The sequence below is a fragment of the Juglans regia genome, chromosome 12, assembly GCF_001411555.2.
Source record: "Juglans regia cultivar Chandler chromosome 12, Walnut 2.0, whole genome shotgun sequence".
NCBI lineage: Eukaryota > Viridiplantae > Streptophyta > Magnoliopsida > Fagales > Juglandaceae > Juglans > Juglans regia.
Window position 1 is genome coordinate 25,469,124 of NC_049912.1, and position 24,552 is coordinate 25,493,675.

The window sequence follows — 24,552 nt, forward strand, 5'->3', positions numbered from 1 at the left end:
ACTGAATAATTATTAATTATTAATTATTAATTTTTTATTTTTTATTATTATTATCTAATATTATTTAATATCTTTTTTTTTTTCTTTTCTTTTATTATTATTTACAAAATATCTAAAAATATATATTTCACTACTAAGCGCAACTAATCAAACACTTCCTAGTTACAACTTTAATTGAGGTCAACGGGAGAGTGTCGTGCCTATCAACTCGAGCGTTCAAAAAACGGGGATTTCAGTAAAAGGGATTTCAATTTTCAAACAGCAGAAAACAAATAAAAAATGTAAAACACTACTTTGCCCTTCTATTTGTACCGCTCTATACGACTACTTGAAAAATATATATTTTTTTTTTTTTGACTTAATGATTAAGAAAGTAATTTTAAGTATATTGATATAATTTTTTATTTTTTAAAAATATTTAAAAATATGAAAAAAAAATGCTGGACGATACATCCAACGATCAAGATGGGACGGCATAATAGCTGCACCCATAAAAAATACAGGCACTACTCCCATACAAAGATGCTCGTTTGCTTGTTAGACTATACTCAATTTAGTTGAGTTCGATTTAGATTTAGATATTTTTTAATATTTAAATATTCAATTCTTAAATTATTAAATTCATCTCAACTCAAAATTTCTTTACATATGAGACTCATAATCTTTTTTAACTCAACATCTATTTATATATGAGACTCATAATTTTTTTCAATTTTTTATAAATACATTAAAACTTATTTTAAGATCCAAATATATTTAAACTCAATTTAAATGGATTTCACGTAACTCACTTCACTATCTCAATTTATTATTATTGATAAAGAACTCAACTCAACTTAACATTCAAAGTTAACCTTTAAAGAAAAAAAAAAAAGAGTGGGGCTACTCTGCCGCCTCACTTTTACCAGTGGCGTATCGCTCAGCCTTTTTGTTCATATTTTTTTAATACATTTAAATATTTTTAAAAATAAAATATATATATATATAAATATATTTAAAATTATTTTTTTAATCATTAAGTAAAAAAAAATTGACTAACAGTCAAATTGAGTGGATAAAGTGGAGAGGTAAAGTAGCCCTTTTAAAAAAAAAAAACACTAAAACAGGAACCTTTCTTTGGCTAAACAACAATAACAAAAGCTAAAATAACAGAGAAATGGGAGTTATATGTCTGTTTGTGCACGGAGCTTAATAAAGTAAAGAGTGATGCTTTTTAGCCAGGGTGTGCGCCAAAGCCGAAGATACACACAAGACTCCACGACTTCAGATTTGGGTTTGAAATTTGAAAAACTACAAGGTTAATTTTATGCATTAGCCTGCACACTTCACACACTATGCATTCAAATTTTTTTTTTTTTTTAAATCTCAATACACTAAGTGTGTTGAGTGTGTGATGAATAGTAGGCTGATGCAAATATTTTTCCAAACTACAATATGTTTGTTTTGCATATTTAACGGAGGAGATGATCTGTCTGCATCTGATAGAGCATTAATATTGATCTATATATATATATATAAAGTCATATTTGTATAATATGATCCTAAAATCTTTTACATTGATTTATGCATATCCAAATATTTAACTACCTATAAATAGTATTTATCTAAATTTGGATAACTACTATTCACCCTACAAATCATATTTAAATAATTATTTCTCTCTCCTCCCACTCTCTCTCACACAATCCTTTTATTTTCTCACTCCTTCAACAACAAAACAAACATTCACTTGCACATTCATTTTATTATTATAATATATTATATATATTTTTTTTCATTTTATTATATTTTTAATATATTATTATTAAAAAATTATATTTTTTATTATTACATTTATATTATTAATGTCAAATATATGTAGTGAATGTTAATTATAAAATATATAAAAAAAAATTGATTTTAGCAAAAAAGTAATAATAATATTTTATTATTATTTTATCTCAAATATGTATAAGTTAATATAAAAATTTTACTTGAATGACAAAATAGATATATAAAAGAGATAATTTTACATATACATATACATAAACCAATGGTAATGCTCTTCAAAAAATCTACTCAACCTCCTATTATTCACACAACCTCCACACTCCACATTATTTTTAATTTTTATTATTTTTTTCTTTTATTAAATATTTATTATATGAATAATGAATAAAAAATTTGAAATAATTTAAAAAGAATAAACTCAAAAAAAAATTTAAAAAAAATATTAAAAATTTAAAAAATTTAAAAAAATATAGAGTGTAGAGTGTGGTGGAGGTTTTGTAGCAAACCTCAATGCTCTTACCACCCTTCCAAGTTCCTTCCACCGGCGAATGTTCAAACACTACCTACGATGGTGCAGTCGCTAGTGAGGCAAAAGATGAGAGCGGGCCAGATTGGTAATTGCAGCTCTAGCGTTTGACTTTCTGGATACCATTTAATGCTCAACTGTCGCGTGGGCTTTCGAGCTTCGGATACGGCATTAAACGTATGAAAACAAAGAAAAAATAAATAAAAACATAAAAATAGACGGAGTGGCGTAACTAGCATTTGGTGGGAATAGGAAAAGTATGCGATGTTTGTAAGGATAAATAATATATATTTTTTATATGTAATTATATAAAAAAATAATTATGCATCATAAAATTATATAATTATTTTTTATTTATTTATATTTTTTACAAATTTTAAGAAAAATTTATAAACCAAGAACAAGTTTAAAAAATTATCTAATAATATAAAAAAGTCGTTAGATTTATATTGTATAATTTTATTACTATTAATAAGTAAACAAAAAAAAAATGTAAATAACTAATAAATTCTTCACAAAAAATAAATAAATTCTTCATGTACTCTCTTTATCTCTAGAAACGTCTCATCAATCATCTAACTAGATAAATTTACTGCCCTCTCATATGCAAGAATCTTCCATATTTATTTTAACTACTATATAAATTCTCTTGAAACTTCTAACTAGTTAACTGATTAATATGTGGTTAAAAACTTCTCAAAAGTTGTAAAAGAAGATTATGTACAGATGATAGACAAGAAACTCAATAAGGTCGAGAATGATAAGATGAGAAAAAAAATAAAAAATAAAAATCATATAACTATGTAAGCTTAGAAAGATAATAAAAACTTATATGATATCATTGATATGAAACTAAACAAACCGCACAATGCAAACCAAAGGCAAATAAAGAGAGATAGAGATTTCAAATCAAGACTATTATGTTAATGGACTTAAGGATGTTTGAGTGATATATTGTGTGTTTGACTGTTGGGACAATCTTAAATATTTTAAGAATATTTACACTTAAAATTGTAATTATACAATATATAAGACTAATTTTTAAAACTTTTGGAGGGATGGTAGCCAATGTTTTGAATACCGTACCGGAAACCGTATTGGTCAATACACTGAAACGAAATATTTTAGTACCGGTACCGTTTCGAGATAGTCGATATATGAATAAATTATATATATAAGTTATATTCCAAATTAATAGTCTATATATGAATAAATTATATATAAATACATATATAAAAATTATAAATAGTCTAATCTAAATTGAGAGTCAAAAAATAAGCTTATAGTTTGAAAAAATTAAAAAAAAAAATTGAAGGCCGAAATATAGGCCGGTACAAGCCGAAATTGAGGCCGGTACGGCCGGTATTTTGGCCAGCACGAAATGTATATGGTACCTATACTGGCCCAGTGGCCAGTATGGCAAATATCGGTCGTATCAGCCAATACGGTATGAGATCCAAAACAGTGGCGGTAGCCCCCCAATCTACAACACAATTCCGCCCCAGCAATGACGAATCTCCAGAATAGACTCGTAAATGGAAATCTATGCATTGCGTCATTGTTCTGTTCCTCTGTCACTTGGTCATATGATTAATCAACTTTGGGCGTGGTGCTACTCCCACCGCTTGGGCTCCCGTTAGTTGTTTTCTTTTTTTTTTTGGTTTTTTTTACATGTATCTTTTAACACCTTTAAATATTTAAAAAAAAACACAGTATTATTAAAAAACACTTGGTTAATCATTAAATAAAAAATAATAATAATAAATAAATAAGTCCCAGTGGTAACTTCCAACAGGAGGCACCAGCGGGAAGAGTAGCATTTTCCAACATATTTTAAATAAAAATTCTACTTATCATCTCTTATATCAGATACCAATATCAACATAAAAATATTAATAATCTATTCCTTTTGAAAGATGTAAAGTAAATATGTAATTCACATTCTCTTTTTATTTATGGTAGGTCCCCACTTTTTTTGCAAAGTGAGTGTACTAACTTACACATTCTAGGTCTCGTTTGCATGTTGAGTTAAATTGATAATAAGTTGAGTTCTTTATAAATAGTAGTAAGTTGAGATAGTGGAGTAAGTTTTATGAGGCCCATCTAAGATGATTTATGTTTGAATGTTAAGATGAATTTAGATATATTTACGAAAAATTAAAAAAGATCGTAGGTCTCGTGTGTAAAGAGGTGTTGAGTTGTTGTGGATCCCACATGTTAAAAGCTTTTGAGTTGAGATGAGTTTAATGATTTGATATTTGAGTGTTTAGATCTTAAACTCAACTTAAAATCAGACTGAACTGAGTTAATCTCATTTCAATCCAAATTCTAAACGAAGCCTAAGCCTATATTTATATTTCATTAATGGAAGCAATCATCCCTACTGTCATAAAATAAGAGCACCTGGCTCTGCCCATTCACAAGGACTCAATTCTATGTCCAAACATCACGTCAAAGTCGATTGGTTCGCATCTATTGTCAATCAATAGGTCTGCGGATCTATTCTTATATACGATAAATCGTCATCTCATAGCACCACCACGACACCATAGTAAGAAAAGGCGATTGTGCTATACTTCGGTGATCTCTTTCCTATCGAGGCACGCAAACTCCCCATTATGCCCAAGTGACTATTCAATGCTACATAGCTTGGTACCCAGTCCCCACAACCTCATGGTCGAGAGGTCAAGTTTGGTCCCTGAGCCCCCACCTTGTCATTAGAGGTGAATTCGGTTTGGTCTAGTTGGTCCATAGGGAGTTTTATGGATCAGACTGGACCCTTTCGGTCACCCTAGATCGGACCAGACCAATCCCCTTTGGTCCCGATCGGTCTGATCGGTCCACTCGGTTTGGGCCATGTCCAAAATGGGCTAATCAACCCAATGACCTACTTAGCTACTCTTATGTTTTTCGGCCCAGTTTCAAAGTATTTTCGGTTCACTTCGCATTTTATCCAATTTTAAGCTAAAAAAATACCCAAAAAAAAAATTGATAGGAAAAAAAATAATGATAAAAGAAAAATAATCTATATAAAAAAAAAGAGATAAGGAAATTTTTAAAAAATACCTAATTAGGAACATCCAAATTTCAAACTCCAAATAAAGAAAAGAAAGCAAAAAAAAAAAAAAAAGATAACACAAAGCTATAAGTTATAACACAAACTCCAATTCTTCAACTCCAATAGTCCAAATAAATGAAAAAAAAAAAGTTAAAAAACCAAAAACAAATATATATATATATATATATAAGTTATTACAATTTACAAATTACAATCCAAAGCACTCTCTAAGATACTACAATGTCGGCATGTTCGACATGAAATTATCAAACCACATGACAGAGATACCAAGTCCTCAATAAACATGTTTTTCTGGAAAAGAAAAGAAAAACACGACAGCTCGTGTCCACCACCAACAGCTTGTGCACCAACCTTCGAGTTGAGACATGAAAACAGATTGTCAAACAGTCAAATATGCACAACTTTCATCACACTAAGAGCAAGGAATCGGATCATCATCAAACAGTTAAGCCTTTCTTGGTACTTACATTGACCTAGCTCTACCTTTAGTACTTACATTGGGTGATAGTGTGGAATTGTCTTGCTCATGTTGACTCGATATCCACATTTGTAGTAGATTCTTTTGTAGGGTCCATTTAGAAAAATAAAGTCAGCCACTATAAGTCTATAACATTAGAATTTAAGAAAATATAAGAGGAACCAAAATACAAAGACACAAAGTAGTTATTCACATCTAATAATAATATTAAAACATAATATTTTAAACTTCAAAACAAAACACAAAATTCTCATCATTTTAGATATATAAGAATTTTATATTTTGTTTTGAAATTTAAAATATTATGTTTTAATATTATTATTATTTTTGAATTTGAAAATTGTGTATTAGGATTTGAAAATTTTGAATTGTTTATTATATTTTGTATGTGAATTTAAAAAATGTGTAATGATGAGATGAGATGAGATGAGAATTTTATGTTTTGACTTGTGCCCCAAACCATATTACACATTACTTATTATATATTAGTGTTTATATATTAATATTGCATTAGTTTTTTTTTATGTCTATTACATTATAAATATATTATTTTGGAACAATAATTAGCTCATACTATTATTTAATTTAACTGACTATCTATATAAGTTATAGTCTTTGACTCTATAGTCTATATGTAAGGTTTAAAATCTAAATACAATTGTTAATATTTATATTTGTACTATAGGATTGACTATTGCAAATTGAAAATTATTAACTATAGTATTACATGTTATTAACTCATTATAATTTTACTATACTAGTGTCTAACTTACTCCTATTAATAACTAAAGTATAATTATAACTAGTATTGTACATTAGTATAATAGTATTACATGTTATTATAAATTTATAGACTAGTGTTTGTACATTAGTATTAAATTTTATTATACATTAGTGTTTATACATTAATGTTACATTAGTTTATGATACATTAATAGATGTCTATTACATTATAAATTTATAAATATATTATTTTGGAACAATAATTAGCTCATACTATATTTGTTCTCTGTAGATGTTATTAATTAGTTAATAACTTAGTGATGAATTGCCAAATTGGTGATTAGTTAGTTAATTGATATCATAGATTAGTCAATTATATTAATTTTATAATTGCTCTATACTCACTTGGAACTTAGGTATTTTAATTAGTTAATAACTTAATGATGAATTAGTGATAGATTAGATAATTGATATAATATAAATTTGTAATATTTAAAATTTTATATAATAAATAGTGATAAGTAAGATAAAAATTATATAATTATTATATATTTAATATATTTTTTAATTCGGTCGGTCGGTCCGTCCGTTAAGGATGGGAAACTCTTAGATCGAAACCAGACCGAAAATTTTCAATCCTCTATTTCTCAGGAATCAAAATCGACCGGTCTCAATTCTGGATCAATCCAGACCGAACGACCGGTCTGGTCGGTTTCTCTTTGTCCGAACCGACCCTCTTTCGGCCCTACTTGTGACGCATGGTCAGGTGGGCAAATTCACCTACAGGCTGTCCGCCCACTATCACAGTGGTATCACACACAGAAAGTTCATGATACTTGAGCATGACGACGAGAGGGAGATGGTCCAAAGTACAGAGCGGCAACAAGAGAGGATGAGAGAGAGAGAGAGAGATACAGGTGTGTCAGAGTGCGGCGTGGATGGAGAAAGGGCTATATTTTAATAAAAAAACAAAACGATATTGTTTTATTATAAAAACTTATGTTCTTAAATATGTATAATATAATGAAATCATTGTTTTTAATTTCGTAAGTAAAATGAAAATATATAGCATTTTTCTATAAATATATAATATATTTTATCAGATTGACCTGCTTTTACGATATTATTTGGTTCAACCAGTATATAGAAGGCTACAAAGATGAAAGATCCTCTCCATTTTATCTCCTCATTTTATTGAAGTATATATTATTGATTTAATTGAAATATAAATTGTTTTTGTCATTTCATTATTACTCTAATTACTTTTAGAATTACAATAATTTAAATACTCAATATTTTTACCGTTGATGAATGATATTGTAACGATCCGGTCCAATAATTCTAAAATCGAGATATTAATGATTTTTATTAGGCCTAAATTATATTTAATGGATCATATTGGATAAACTCACGAGCGATAAAATATTGAGGTTGATTATAAGTTTTAATTAGGCTCAATAACTAGGTTAAATCTAATTTATTATTTATTGAACAAGTTAGACTTCTTTTAGAATTTAAAGATCAACCATTAGAAATTTATTTCAATTAAAATTATCATTGATTGAAGTCCCCTACGCAGTCTCATTCGTTGTTAATCCTATATTGAATAAACTACTAGATCATATTTAAAATTCAAACTCTCTTCTTGAATGATCGTGATTAAGTCCCACTCGAACTCGTCAGCATCATTTTCCAGTAGGGATACTACTCTCCAAGTCATATTTATGTTAAAACTTTTTAACCGAGTCTAACTCAAACTGGCTGTCACCATTTCCCAAATATCTCTATAAATATCTCTATTCCGCGTGTTATTTGAAAAAAAAAAAATCATAAACCTCCCAGTCCAATACCATGATCAATTTTGTATCGAAAATTTTAAGAAGTGACACTATAAGGTAAGCAGCTTTATTATAAATTAGGATTAGTATACATTAACTAGTTATATATTATTATTAAAGCCAGTTTTTTCGAAACCAGTGTTTACTTATCACGCATGTCATGATATTTGCAAGCACGTCGTTCATCATGTTTCATTCCACATATTATAGTTATGTATATATTATGGATCTCATACATTTTACGTTGTATAAGATACGTAAACTTTCATAAAATCAAGTGTAAGATAAGCTCATAACAGTTAATCAGATGGTCATTAAGATGCATGGTTCCAATGCAATTTCATGGTAGGCGTGCAAGCTGCAGACTCAAGCTTAGTCCACCTTAGTACTCTAGATTACTGCACAATAGGCTTCTTTTGTTGCAACAGGGGAAGTTAATGCACAACGTTGCACACATGGTTAAGTATGTTTACCAGTCAGATAAATTAGATAAGTTAGATTAGTCAGATAAATCATATCAATCAATTAATTCAGATAAATTAGTCATATGCATAGCATGAGCATCGACATGAATGATCATGATTTTACAAGTTAGTAGCATTAATGTTTTATGAAAAATCTTATATTAAGTATGTTTACGTTATAATGAGTTTTTTACTGAGTCATCAACTCATTTTAGTTGCTTTTATATTTTTAAACCACCTGGATTAGAATATTTATGAAATTAGAGATGCAAGACGGGGCTTAGACAAGGGAAGCATGATAGTGACCTAGATCATGTACAGAGATTTTAAGTTATGATTTTTATGGCACATGCTTTGAGAAATTTTAATAAATGATTTAGCACACTCTCTCAGTATTTTAATAAATAATTATTTTATTTATAAAATATTTGTACTTGGTGCTTCATTTAGAATAAAAGAAAATATTTTTTAAGACAAAGTTCAGTAGTAGCACTCTGACTCCTAATAATTTTTAAAATTGATGTTATTATTAACCATGGAGAGCGGAGTGTTTACAAGTATCCATTTTAGGTAAAATAAAAAGAAATCCTATTAGAAAGAACTAGATTCATTTCATATATTTTTGCTTCTTCGTTGTACAATTTTAAACAAAAGCTATATTTGGTCTCTTGGATTTTTATCTGTAGAGTGTGTATTCTACTCTGTTTTAGACAGAGTATAAGGTTGTTTAATTTTATTTTAGGACAGAATGTGGAGTTTATTAAATCTGTCTTAAGACATAGTACTGTCTCTCAGACGGTTTGTCTGTAGAGAGTTACAACAATGAACTAGACCATGTTAGTCACAAAAAAATTTGTTTATTGGGAAGCCTTAAAAGCAATAGTTGGCTTGTATTCTGTATATCTCAGGTCAAAGTTGTAATGTCCCGTTATGAATGAATGAAGTTTGTTCTACCTTAAAAAAAAAAAAAAAAAAAAAAAAAAAAAAAAAAAAAAAAAAAAAAAAAAAAAACCATCTTTTAGGTTAGACCCAAATCTATATTTTTCCCTTAAATCTAATGACCCAAATCTATCTTTTAGACTTTAGGTTAGAAGTGGGATCCGAGCACTGACCATGGCTCGCAATTTCTGAAGTTTGAAGCTCCAGTGGAACGGTGGGGGGATCGAAGGAAAAATGATTCTCAATTAGTTCAAACTTGATATGTGTAGTAGTTATGTACTGTCCAAAATATTTTTTACAATTTGAAGAGAGATAGACACAATATGTAAGAACCCACAACAACAACATTGATTCTAAGTAGTTAAGAGTGTCTGATTGTACCCAAATTAAGCCCAAGTTATAGGTTCAACCTCCGCGCCCAATCCGGTTCAAGTTCTCGAACCTTGGTCGCCATTCTAGGTTATATAATGAGCATCCAAGAAATGCCTTCGGAGATGAACCAATGTCAAATATAGGGTGGTGAGAGCGCGAAAGGTTACAACTTCTAAACATGGAGCCAGACGCTCGAGTAACAGAAGTTATGATCAGTAACAAAATCATCTCTAAGTTCAGTAGCACGCATACATACATGCATTGATTGCTAACTCTAGGGTTGTGAGTTCAAAAAGATGATGGATGTAAATGCACATAAGCGAAGCTAGCTAACAAATATATACATAAAGGAGACAAAACTGTCATGTACATTATACTAACACTGTTTCTAAAGCATCTATTGGAATCCTGTGAAAATTATATTGCTATCATGTCCTTTTCCCAACCTTACCAGGGTTCTTTCTTTGCCCGAATATTAGAAGGTCCTTCCCCATAAGTATCAAAGTTTATCCATGAAAATAGACCATTTTGAAATACAGTCTCTGGTGCTTGATCAACAATCCAATCATCCATTGGGTCAATCTCTTCAGCCACAATGTCAAGCTTGGTGCCTGACTGAAACTGCTGCAGTTGCAAATTATAATGCACAAATGCCAGATCATTCAATCGTTTCTGCTCAATTGGATTCCTTCCAGTTGTGACTAGCTTCTCAGCCAAACTCCTTTTGAGGGCGTATCTTGAAGCACCATCACAGTTCTGGCTCAAAATACGAATGGCAAATCTCTGTAGCTCAGGATATTGCCTTCCATATCGAGACCACCACAGGGCTGCAGTTGAATTTACACTGCTAAAATATTTGATTTTCACAGGCTCAAATTAACCAACAGTTTAAAGGAGTAACAGGAGAAAATATAGAGCTCCCTTACCTGGAGGCATGTTGGTTCTTTGGTCAAGGGCACTCCCCTCTTCAAAACTACCTCTAGCATGTCTGTACTCCTCAAGTTGTCGGGATATCATATCTTGACTTCTTTGATCTTGTACCAAGCGAACAATTGAGCTCAAAAGGCCAAAGGCAACCTCGGCATCACCAAAGAAATCACTTGAATAGAAGAGACTTGGGTTTAAATAATACCCTGCAGCATGGATAGGGCTATGGAGATGGGTATCCCAAATCTCATCAATCACTTGCCAGAAAGGCATGTAATGGGGTTTCTTCTTTTTAAATTCCTCTTTAATTGTCTCTTTTACTTGATCCATTGTTTCGTATATGTACCCTACCTGTGGCTTATCAGCCTGTTTGATCAAAAATAGAACACGCACCAGTGGTGTAGTTGCCTTTAAGGCATTCCCAATTCCATTCCAGAAAGATTGATCTCCCACCAAATCGGCCACTCTCTTTCCCTCTATTCTAGAAGCCCAGAATGATGTTTTCCACTCAGATGAGGCAAACATATCCTTTAAATGCTGCTTTTCGGATACAATATTCTCTAGAGTCATAAAGGGCATTGCCAATCTTGTTGAGGGCTTAATTAGGTCGCAGCCAAGAGTATGTTTCTTCAAAAGACTCAAAACGGTTTCATGGCCATAAATAAACTTTATAATGGTCTTGGCTTCATTTAATATCCTTTTGATAGATTCAATCATCCCAATCTTCTCTAGCATAAGCTCAATACAATGGGATGCGCTCACAGTCCAGACTACTCTCTTGCATCTATCCACGAATTGCTTGCCCACATCTCCCACCCAACCCTTTGTAGAACATGCCACCACTTGAACGACATTGTCAACTCCAATCTCCTCAATAATTCCATCCAACAATGACTGTAATATATCAACATCACTAATGAAGGATGTAACATCAGATGACCGAAGATAAACAGCACCCTGCGGGCAATCCACCAAAAAATTAACCAGGTGTCGACCCTTTTCATCAATCCATCCATCTAACAAAACACTGCACCCCGTGCTTGCCCATGAATGCCTAATATTCTTCACATACCTTTGCATCTCCTTTATCTCATCATTAAGCATCCACCCTTTTAGTTCCTGACAACTAGGGATATTATACTCCGTCTGACCATGACCAAGTGTGGCATTTATCATTCTTTTAAAGCTAGGAGAATTGGCAGCACTGAGATCTACACCCGTTTCATAAAAGAATCTAGCAATGCATTTTTGGGCTTCACTTGATGATGAATATTTTCTTGATTCACAATTTATGGCTGCTTGGGAACCTATACTTCCATTGGGACAAGGAGCAGTGTCCATCAGAGTGTCTTCCGTGGAAGAGTCTATATCAACATGCATCGCAAAATAGGTACTGCCATTTTGGGCAATTTCATGCTTGTTATGCTCAACACTGTTCAGGTTAGGACAACAATGCCTCTTCTGAGGAAGATTTAGGTGATAGGGCTCTCCAACTTCCTTGCAAAAGCCTTCTGTCTTTCTTTCAAGCAAACTGTCTCTAAACTGTTCCCTCACCTTTTGAGGAGCATTTTCACAAGGGATAACATCACCACGTATACCTCCTAAGTGGCACTTTAGACGGAAGAAACCACTGACCACTTTACCACAATAATTGCATTGAACTCTACCCTTTTTCTTGTCAAGAGACATTCCATGATCACGAACATCAATGGAGCCCTCAGTAGCAGCAGCCATTTTGATCTCCTTTTTTCAATTCAAAAGTAGAAAGTCCTGAAAATTCCTTTCTGTACATCAAGTGCTGTCAGCAAGCTTGATCTGCAGGAACACAAGAAAATATAGCAAACATATAACTAACAAAATCCAGGTTTTGGCCAAAAAAAAAAAGAGCGACATATATGATCTGATATATTTGTCACTTTGGGTTGATATGCAAAAAATCCAATGCAAAATGGAAGTACAGAGACAAAAGTACGAGAACTGCACGACCATTGAAAAAAAAGGTGCTCGATTGCCACATATGTAGGACCAAGAAAATGTTTAACACAAAAGAAGGGTAATGCTAGGCTGCCGCCCAGCAGTGACCGCTGGGCGTGCCGCCTAGGCAAAACCCATCTTTTTTATTTTTTTTTTATTTTTTCTTTTCATATTTTTTTAACATCTTTAAACATTTTTTTAAAAAAATATATTAATACACTAATAGTCACTTTCTTAATCAGTAAGTAAAAAAAATTTTAAAAAAATTTTAAATACATGAGCGGTCAAAATGAGGGAACAAAATGAGAGGGCAAAGTAGCATTATTCAATTAATCATGCTAATAAGTTATCTAATGTTTGAATGAACAACAAATTCAACAATTTATGGAATATGAATCAACAGGATCCCAATCCCATCAATCTAAATTCCAATTGTTTTCGTATATATAAAATAAAAAGTAGAATATAATGGTTGTTACAACAATGATGAAATTGTCGGAGCAATGAGCTGTAATAACAGTTTACAGTGTAATAACGTCAGTGGTGACATTGTCGGGGGTGTTGGTGATCACAATGATGGCGGTGACAGTAGTGAAGATAATTGTGGTGATGGTAATGCAAAGAGCAATATATAGTAAGTGATTTGAGAATGTTAATGCTAGTAGAATTTGTACCTTTCCATGGAATTTTTAAAAGCCCCAAGCTCAAAAATTCGTCATTTCTTTCAATTAACTCTCTCGTTAGCCAAAAAAGGAAAACCAATATGGAAAACTCCAAGATTCGTTATGCCGTTGTTCTTTGAAGAGTCTAGCTGATAACCCCACTGGTATTTGAAGATTTGGCAGAGTCAATGGACAGATGCAGTGAACTTGGGGTACAACAAAGAGAGAAAGGAGAAATCTGGTATTATTTTATGAATATCCATCTACATGTCAGGCCAGAATCAATTTTTTCATTTGCTAATTTCAACGTTGACTTAAGTTATTAACATCAACCAAACTATCAAAAACTGGTAGACGAGAAAAATAATCCTTTCTCCTCCCTAGTACTGCTGGTTCTTGCAAAGACTCGTAAAAGACAAACAAAAATCGAATAGAGAAGAAAAAGGATGAAACGTATAAACGTAGATATTGAATGTCTTTCGTCTTCTTTCTTCGCAGATATCTTGAATTTCTTTCTATGCGAAACAAAAAGGAAAACTATATAAATAATGGATTAGCAGGATTCCATTACAAGCCAAAGGAACGAAAGAAATCACAGACATACAGAAAGGGAAAATAAAATTAGTAAGAAGTGGGGGAAAGTCTACCTGTAAGAGAAGCTAGCTAAGAAAGCTCGAGTCTTGAGACAGACGAACAGAGAAAAAGAGGACCCCTTTACACAACAACGAGGGAGAGAAGAGAGCGAGCGGCTCAAGTTGTCACCAAGATTAACGAATCACGATGATGATGATGATCAGGTCGTCTGTAGCACAACCAGCAGCTGCTTCTAGTACGCTCTATGTGCGTATTGGTGTTTGGCATCATATTTTCTTGTGTTCTGTTTCATTTTCTTTTTCCGGGCCCGTGTCTGTTTTCGGCATTGGCAGTGTCCCCCGACTGGATTCTCCATTGACACGTGCTTTGCCTGAATAATCAGCCTCCCAAAACCTCACGTTATTGGCACCACCCTCTAACACCACTCGCATCCGACAGCGCGTCAGCCTGAGATCTCGGGCACTACGGAATGTGAGATCGACGCTGCTGCAGTCTTTCTCTGCTGCCGATTGGTTGGCAGTGAAGTGGGTCACTCTAATCCAATGCAAAAGGTCTTCTTTTTGAGCAAATTCTTCAATGCTACAAGTCCTCTTCACCTTATTTAAATTTGGAAATTCCCATGTAGTCAAAAGTAGCCTTTTAATTTTGCACTCGAAAAATTCTATTCCTAAGCCTCATACACTACACATCATTATTTTTATAATTTTTTTAATTTTATTCTCTTATCAAATATATGGTATATGAATTATGAGTAGAAAAATTTAATTATTTTAAGAATAATAAAACTAAAAAAAACTTTAAAAAAAATTTAGTGTGTGATGTATGAGCTTATGAATAGCAATACTCTTTGCACTCTATCAATAATGCAAATTGATAAATGAATATTGTAATATATTAAAATTTTATATGATAGAATTTTATTAGTAAGATATTTTAATTTTAAACTTATCTTATAAATAAAATATTATTATATCAATACACCATCTTTGAATAAAAAAATACACGAATATATATCATAGTCAAACGAGGTTGTTTTACCAAGTTATCTTATTTATTGTTTACCAATTAGGATTTTTTCAAATTATCATTGAATTTGAGAGTCTTAAATTAAGAAAGAGATAAACACATTAAGTAGATCTTATAATATTTATTGATATTAAAATAAATATTTTAAGTAGCATTAAAAAAATAAGAAATATCGTAAAATTCACTTTATGTATCTACCTATCTACCACTTAAAATTTAATTTTAGACAATACCTTAAGGGATCTTTTCCCACTATTTACTTAAATATTATGAGATTTTTAAGAAGGCCATGTCATCTATTTGCTATTCTTGTTTGGTGTTCCCATTAAGTTAGGTGTCTTCCATGCTTGTCGAATAAGCCTCCTGACAACGTGGCTTGTAACGTATTTTTTTCTTCAAGAATCTTCTCTAGTTGTGCTGACACTCCATAACTGCCATTCGATGAAAAAATACGAGACTTCCCGTTTTAAGTTCGATCGATGGCCCCACACTAATGGGTCGTTTGGAAGAATCTCATCCCATTGTATATCATCTAATTTACTTCTCAAATATCATTTAAATACAAATATTTTTTATTTTCAATTTTTTAATTTTTTTATCTAATAATTACCTGATTATTATAATTTTTTTAAATTTCTAAATGAAGTATAAAAAATAATTCAATTATTTCAAATCTCAAAATAAAAATAATATTTTAACTTTATAATATTTTTATTAAAATTTTTCTCTTTTATTTTCCAAAATTTCATAAAATATAATAATTTAAATAATTTCACTATTATTCACAAATCATTTCACTTTTATTCATAAATTTTTCATCTCATCTCATTCCTCAAGCGTCCTTTAAGTATTTTTGTACTTTGCACAAGCCTCATTTCGGGAATGATATGAGATAAGAAATCTGTAAATAGTAGGAAAATAATTTATGAATAATGGTGAAATGGTTTGAGTTAAGATATTTTCTTAGATTTTAAAAAATGAGAGAGGAAAAGTTGAATAAGCATATTATAAAGTTAAAATATTATTAGAATATAATTTTTATTTCGTAATTTGAAAATTTTGATTTTTTTTTTTTGTATTTTATTTAGAAATTTGATAAAGTTGTAATGATGAGATAATAATTAGATGAAAATGTTGAAAATTTAAAATTGAAAAGTGTTTATGTTTTAAACTTTTAGTGATGTTTGAAAAGTAAATTATAAAAAATTTTGAGATAAGAAGAGATGATTTGTGTTTCTAAATAAGGCCTAGATGCATACATTACAACGCATATCTGCCGACTTGTAACCAAAAGAGAGAGTATTTACTATTTAGCTCATGTTTTTCATGTTCCCCCTTTATTTTTGAGCGATATCAGTGTGTTATTAAAATTGTTTTGAGTGGCTGATTTCGAGCTCCCATGCGTGCCAATGAAATTGAACAATTCAAGGGAAGGAGCTTGGCATGAATTTTTAGAGGAACCTGTACATATCTTGAGGATTAGGATCATACTCTATTCATAACAGAAATTCAAAAGTGAACTGAAGTTCAGCTGAAAGATTGAAATTTGAAATGCCACTTCAAAAGTGAACACAATGTCCTAATTCAACTTACAACCAAAGGAACTGAATTTCTCTTCCTAATCTCAAAAGACTACAAATGTCGAGAAATATAAATCAACCAAATAGTGATTCTGTTACAAGTTTTACATGGGATTCACAGATTTCAGAAGCTGGATCATTCTAGGGACGACTCAAAATACTGGAGACAGATGTAGTCAATGCACAGCATCTCCAACTGCTGTCCTATCTGGGCCTGATTCTTCTTTCTCTTCCAGACGGATCCTTTTTGAGCAAAGTTGTGAATTTGAATCACTGATATCTGTAGCTTTATGCTTGGATGCTAGAGGTGAAGATGACTCAGTTTTGGATTCAGCAGGATGTGGGGGTGACGGAGAAGATGGCCGCAGTTCAGGATCATGGCATGGATCAGTCTCTGAAGACAAGTTTTGAGGAGAAACCCAGGTAATGCCAGCTTTCTGTTGTTCCTCCAAGATCTTTTGCAAGTACCTTGCATGTTCCTCTATGCGTAACTGAAGTGCCCGTTGGACCTGTGCAGAGAAATAGAAACAGTCAGGAAAAAATTTACCACAGACCATACAGCTAAATGCACCATAGGGCAGGACACACTGATACAGCAAGAACTTAAATCCAAAGATAAACTATGAAAGTTTATTAGATAATCAAAAAGAAACACACAGATGTGCAACTATAAATTGTCAGAACTCAAAACTCAGAATGCTAGATTTTAAAAATAAGCATAAATGTACCTCAAGTTGTTCATGCAGCTGTTTCTGAACTTCCATTTGCATGCGCAAAGCCTCAGTGATTTGAATGCTCCTACAACCAAATTCACAACCCACAACAGAAACTTTCACCCATTATTTGACGGAATAATAGAAGGAAAAAATACACACACATATACAAGCGCTCACAAACACCCACACACAATAAGTATCAGAAACAAAGATGAAGACAATTATTACCCCTTCCTACGTCCATCACTTTCATTGCAGGTTGAAGATGCTTTCTTTTCTTCCGAGCTAGAAGCTTTCTTCTCTGAAAGGGGAAAAAATGGGGAACAACAGAAGTAAACTATCTGAAACTATCTGCAAGTGATGGTCAACTGCCATATTCAAATATAGACCAAAGCTTCTTTTTTTGATCGGTAAAATATAGATCAAAGTTTTTTTTATCGGTTGAATATAGATCAAAGCTTTTACTAGCTCATATCGAAATGATGCCAGTATATTAAGTACTGTGGTGACATTGATACCAAATTGACAGCCAATGTGGATTTAGACGCACAACCATACATTTTTTTGAGTTATCCAATCAAGGAGATGGTCAAATGGGTGTCTATTTTGACTTGCTTTTTATATTCTCCTGGATGGGCAACAACACAGCACAGAGAGAGAGAGAGAGAGAGTGCAAGTAGCATAAATGTGGGCAGCTAAGAAAAACAAGATGTGTGTCATCAATACTACAAAAAAGTGATCGGGTGGAATAATCAAGAATAATGAATATTAAAGATACAACGTTATATGTGATCTAGCAGCAGAACCAACCCGCATAACATAAAGAAACATTACTCAATTCGCAAGAGAATTCACACCATCTGAAGAAGAAATCAAATTTTCAACATGAATAATGTCTGTAGAATCTATTGAAGATAATAAAAGAAATTCAAATTTATATATGAACCTGAGGTTTTTCATTGATTTGTTTTTCCTTTTCACGTAGGTGGTTGTTGTGTTATGACTATTTTTAGTACTATCATTATGGTCTAACCTATTCTTGTATACTATAAACAGTACAAATACACATTTTTTCCATTTGGTTCAAACTAGTGGATCCAAAAGATTTTTTTTTTTTTCCTACATGTATCACTGTATTTGAATGCTAGCTAGCAGTATATATAGAGGAAAGGTTAGAGTACCTATGTATATATATATATGTATGTATGAGGATTTTTTTTTTCACTTTGCTATCTACCGTTCAGAAATCCTCAACCTATAGAATTTCACCAATATGGTAAAAATGGCTGAGATCCAATCTAGATCCACAGTATGTGTCCTTATCATAGTTTCTCCTGATTATGATTCTGATAGTAAATGGTACACCTACTATGTTATATGGTAAAGAGAGATCACAAAGGCAATAAAAGTGTGGATCCAAACGTGAAAAATATGTATCACCTACCCTAATTTGTAATAGGTATGAGATCAATGAATTTTACAGGTAAAATAATAGGAAACAATCTGCTGGGTTTTTTCTTTTCTTTTTGAATGGTAGGTTACACAGCACCATATGGGTCTTAAACCAACTACATCCTCATCCTTCCTATTCTTATTGAGGGAGGAGGTTTCATTTCATATAGGACTCATTGGCAATATAAGCTACTTAAAGTAGATAAATAAAACGTTTATATTCACATTGTCGACAACTTTTGACAGATGAGGGTAATGTTGAACATAAGCAAGTATCATTTTTTCCCTGTGAAGTTCCTCACCTTCTTTTTTCTCTGGCATATACTTTGCGAGGCGGTATTTCTGAAAATAGATATAAGATAATAAAATAGGTTCAATATGAATAGTGGCTCATTCGACATTACACTTGATTAAGCAGATATATTTAAACGAAAATAAGTACCTGTAAGTGGCTTTTCACATGATAGATGGTCAGACCTTCGACATTCATAAGCTTTAATACACCCTTTGGAGTAGCCTCTACATTTCAAATAAAAAGAATTAGACTGCAATAAAAAAGTTGGTAGAAATTCAAATTTCCATAAAGTTTATTAGACTAAGCATTGTTACACAGCCCCATTTGTATAGGAGAACAACCAAGTAGTTTGCTTACTTTCAGCCCCATCAAGCTTTTTGACGGCCTCCACAAAACACTCATGGAGCTCAGGCGTCCATCTCATTCTTGGCTTGTGTGCAGTGGCTGACCCAGGAGATGGCTGACTTGAAACATCTTCGGGAGTTGGCACCATGGAGCAACAACTCTGACTGCATGTCAAACCTATGGCTGGTTTTGATGAAGCCTGTGGTGTTTCATAAATTTCCTAGGCAACAATAATACCCAAAGCAAGGATTAGTGAGTAGAAGTATGGGATGACCCAATCAAATGATGCAGTGGTAAATTTGCCCCTCCAGATTTTTGTTTGATTCAAAAAGAGAAACCATATATCATTCATTAAAGTTTGAAGCAAGTTCCAGAACATAACTTGATTGAACGATCAGTTATATTTAGGTTCAGTATGATGCAGTGTCACTTGGCCATTACAATGCTCTATAGTGTGAAGTAATTTCAGAAGAATGAAACTTTTATTGGTGTAAATATGTTTATGTGAGTGGTTGTGCACGAATAACTTATGTAATTATGGATTGTTGCAGTGCACTTACATCAAGCCTGGGATTTTCTCCATGGTCAGTGATAGCTATGTCAAGTTCATCAGACAAAAATTGCAGATCCAGTTGCTCTGTAAGTGCTAGACCATCACTTGTGCAGTTTACCCCACGAAGGCTACCATCAGAAGTATCTCCAGGCAGATTAAGAAATTCTTTCATAAGAGCCTCTGAATGCTCCAAATCATATTGATTTTCTATATCCCCACTGAACAGCAAAGGAGCTTTTGTTGAATCGACAGCAGAAATGGACTGGTTGTAGGATGGAGGATGTGGAAGAAATGGCAGATTACCAAGCTGACGATGGGTTTCAGAACTTGATGAAGAAGACTGGTATAAACTGGTACAGAACAAGGATGACCGTGAAAATGTGCTCTTAGAATTCTGGACATGAAAACCAGGAGACAGAGGACTACTTGGTCCAGATTCTAAATAATACTTTTGAGATGCTTGGCTAGGAGTAGAACTAAGAGATTCGGTTCGTATGAAAGGTGATGGACGTGAAGATGAACATTCACTAGCCAATAAACTTTTGACTTCTGATTCCGCGGTCGAAAAACTATGCACTGGGGAAAGGGTATCATAATATGACTGTGTGACTCCTCTGGTAGCCTTGCTTTGTTTGGCAGATATGATACCATTGCGATTCATGGTCTTAGATGATGGCAACCCAACTTCATCCAATGGTGAAATTGACAACTTTCAATATGGCACAACTCTGCGGGATGATTTTTAGGATGAAAATTTTAAAAATTAAGATGAGATAACAATCTTAGGCTTTGTTGAGGCGAAAAACAGGAGATATATGGGGTTTACAAGGAAACAACATGCAGTCAAAGTCTAAGTTTCAACTAGTTTAGAGCATCTAAAACAGTCACATACAGTCTACATCTCTGAGTGAAAAAAAAAAAAATTCCTTCTTTTTCCCCTCAAAGGAGAAACAAGAAATCACATCTCAATGCCAAGAAACTACTTCTTTCCATAGAGTAATTGGGTATTTCCATAATATTTGTTTATTTAAACAACTGAAAACCCTCAAACGGTTACTTTTTCATTTCCCAGGTAGAGTGCGACCAATCACAAAGTAACAATTGATTTGAAGACCAAAGGAACCTGGTCAAATCCAGTGACTTCTACTAATGGATACAAAGAAATACCAAGACCTGCAAAACAGACTACCAGTTGAATGATCAGCCATATGCTGATTTCACTAGGAGCACATGAGATAGAAACAGTTGACAATTAGTGCTAAAAGATCAGGTTATAAAAAAGTGAAATGGTACTGTAGATTAATCATCTACATACCAACAATCTCATGGGTAATATACTGGTCAACAAAATCACTTCAGCAGTTACCACAATTTGCGCAAGATGCAAGTACAGCTTATTATCAGACTTTTACAGTGCAATGAACTAAAGTTCCTCATTATCCAAATCCTAAAAGTAGGGTAATAATCACTTATCAGCAAGCCGCCACAAAACCCCCTCCCTGGTCACAAGAAAAGTCTATGAAACTATCACATGTTCACTCGTGGTAATTAATGAATAGCTTTTGCAAATAGCACTGAATCTGAATGGCATATATTGGAGTCTAACAAAACCCAACTCATTTGTGATAAAATTGTAAAGAGGCTACCCAAACTAGAGCCACTTGATAAAAGACCTGATGTGATATTGAAAAGCTCTTATAAATTATGTTTCCATTTATTTTCCGTACCTTACTGCTTTGGGCTTTAGCTGTAGATTTTAATGGCCTAAATGTACATGATTGTCTTGTTTCTTTCACAGCAACAATTAAAGAAAACCACGATGATATTGGAAGGACAATTTTTTTTAACAGAATCTGGCTTTGCAGCTTGTTTGATAACTGTAAACAGAGGCAGACCTATGCGTGAAGCCCTCCTCAAAATTGTCAAAACATCCCCATTTTTTTTTATGGTTTTTTTACTTGAGGTAAAGTTTAAACTTGATAAAAATTAATCCCCCCCTCCCATATTGCATTTTCTGGTTCCGCCCCTGACTATAGGCTGTAGCACTGACATTTAAAACCTCTCCATTAGGATTTAAGCCTTTTGTGTCAATTCATACAAATCAATATTCCTTGGATATTCTTGAGCTTTCGGGAACTCCACATTGAAACAATTCACAAAACAGTTGTAGCTCGATACTGTCCTCGCACCTCTAACGTTCTTATTAATACTAAGTATTTTTTTAATAAAAGAAAAACACTAAGAAGAAATTCGGTGCAGTGATACTCCAGACTGAAAACACTCTGCCTCCTCAAACAGTCAAACATAAAAGTAAGACGCATTCTCTCTTAATTAATCCAAAGAAAAGAAATTTACACCATTGAGGTTCATTAATCACTTGGCCAAAAACTGTCGGATAGGTTTCCTGACACGGGCAGGTTTGGGAGTGGGATGAGATACAAAATTTTCATCTCATCTCATCATTACATATTTTTCAAATCTCCGTACAAAATATAATAAAAAATTTAACTTTTTCAAATCTCAACTCACATTTTTCAAATCCTAAGATAATAATAATACTAAAATACAATATTTTAAACTCTCAAACAAAATACAAAATTCTTATCCCAATCCCAAACCTGCCCGATGTTCCCAGATGGTGCTAGTGTCGACTGCATCCATTGATTGAAAATCAACTTGAATATTTACTTGGAAAAAAAAAAGTTCGAATATTTATTTGCTTAAGCATTTAATTGGTGAACTCACAGTCTTCAATCCAATAAAGGGACAAGGGTAATCACAACCGAAATTTTCATTCGCCAAACGGTGAGATTTGTTTTTGTTTTCTTCAAAAAAAATATAATCAAAACATTAACCACGCAGCAAAAGTGCCTACAATAAGAGAAAATACAAGACGCGAAAAAATAGAAAGTTATAAAGCCTATTCGAAGTAGTTATAGAATTTGACTGAAAGGCAGAAATCTCCAGCTTATAAACGTTGTTTTCTTGCCCATTATGGTTAATACGCCAACAAAACCTTTAAAAGTGGATTTCTTGAAATTAACAATTACGCAAAGAAAATAAATACAAAGAAAACAGAGAACGTAGATTTGTGACAATGAAGCAGAAGACGAAATTTTTGAACTTTTACCAAGTCAAGATAACAGAGCAAAACGAACCTGGAGATTACAGGTATAAGAAAATGAGACTGACAGGGAAAAGGAGATTACGGAGAACATAGACTGACCTGGAGATGGATCTCGTTCTTAAGAATTCTGCGGAGAGTCATGTGGTGGTATGGAGGATTGATGAGAGAGAGGCACGCGTATCGTATATTGTAAAGATGAGGCGGCCTTCAACCTTGAACCCAACGTCTGAAGCGAAACAAAACAAAAGGATTTGAGGATTCGGAATCTGAAATCAAATTATCAGTTGGATTTTAGCGTCCTGGAGAGCAATATATTTGTGACAACGTTTGACATTTCACTCCAGCGATAATGTCCTCCTGTTCTCCTATGATACCACCGGGCAACTGTTTCTCGACTCGAAAGAAGCTGCTACTGCTGCTCTTCAATCTTCTTGCCTTAGCCTTTCCTTTCCCTCTCTTTGCCTTTGGTTGGCTGGCTGATGCTCCAAATCATTCTAAGCAGAAATAATGGCAGATGAGACGATCATTACAGGAGTTTCCCCAGTTTCTGCAGACGCGCTTCGTCGGGCAGGGTTGGCCACGTCCCAATGGGAGCTGAATTAGCTACGCTGTCGTCTGTCATTTGTCACGAGAGTTCTTTTACGATGGGGGTGTCTCCATTTCTTGTCTCCTTTGAAAATTTTATGCCGATAAATTTAAATTAATTTTATATAATACATTAAATTAATTTTATAATAAAAATTAATTTTATAATTTAACATACCATATATCAATATATTTATTTTTATAAAAATATTTTGCAAATTAATAATGTTTCTTAGTAAATTAGTGACAATCTGTCGTGCGTGGACGATGTCTACCACAGGTGCAGTGAAATTCCTTTCGAAAACTAGGTTCTTGTTTGATCTTACGATCTTATAGAAGATAGATATATATAATAAATAATATTATATAAGTAATAAATAGAGCAAGGCTCTTTTGATTTAAGAATGGTTAGATATAATCATGACTTATATAAATGTCACGTATTTTTTTTTAAAAGTAAAATTTATTATTAAAAAAATTAATTTTTTATGTGAATCTCGTATTTATTATTTTTTTTAAAAAGAATA

The 24,552-nt window shown here is 32.6% G+C and overlaps 2 protein-coding genes across 5 annotated transcripts; both read right to left on the reverse strand.

Annotated features, from left to right (window-relative positions):
• Positions 1-10,493: 10,493 nt before the first annotated feature.
• Positions 10,494-14,871, reverse strand: LOC109005000. Of its 3 annotated transcripts, none has more exons than XM_018983740.2 (3): positions 14,400-14,871; positions 11,116-12,931; positions 10,494-11,016 (listed from the first exon to the last, which is right to left on the reverse strand). In XM_018983740.2, the coding sequence occupies exons 2-3, from the start codon at positions 12,848-12,850 to the stop codon at positions 10,637-10,639; spliced, it is 2,115 nt and encodes a 704-aa protein (XP_018839285.1). In that variant the 5' UTR covers positions 12,851-12,931; positions 14,400-14,871; the 3' UTR covers positions 10,494-10,636. The 3 variants fall into 3 exon arrangements, with proteins under 3 accessions (XP_018839285.1, XP_018839286.1, XP_018839287.1); XM_018983741.2 differs by lacking the exon at positions 14,400-14,871 and adding an exon at positions 13,765-13,811; XM_018983742.2 differs by having other exon boundaries at positions 10,966-11,033.
• Positions 14,872-16,888: 2,017 nt separating this feature from the next.
• Positions 16,889-24,018, reverse strand: LOC109005001 (myb family transcription factor PHL6). 2 transcript variants are annotated; one of them, XM_018983746.2, is made up of 8 exons: positions 23,540-24,018; positions 20,321-21,041; positions 19,773-19,980; positions 19,563-19,639; positions 19,423-19,462; positions 17,897-17,969; positions 17,681-17,750; positions 16,889-17,461 (listed from the first exon to the last, which is right to left on the reverse strand). In XM_018983746.2, exons 2-8 carry the CDS (start codon positions 20,972-20,974, stop codon positions 17,129-17,131), a joined length of 1,455 nt encoding a protein of 484 aa, XP_018839291.1. In that variant the 5' UTR covers positions 20,975-21,041; positions 23,540-24,018; the 3' UTR covers positions 16,889-17,128. The 2 variants fall into 2 exon arrangements, with proteins under 2 accessions (XP_018839291.1, XP_018839288.1); XM_018983743.2 differs by having other exon boundaries at positions 20,321-21,486.
• Positions 24,019-24,552: the final 534 nt, after the last annotated feature.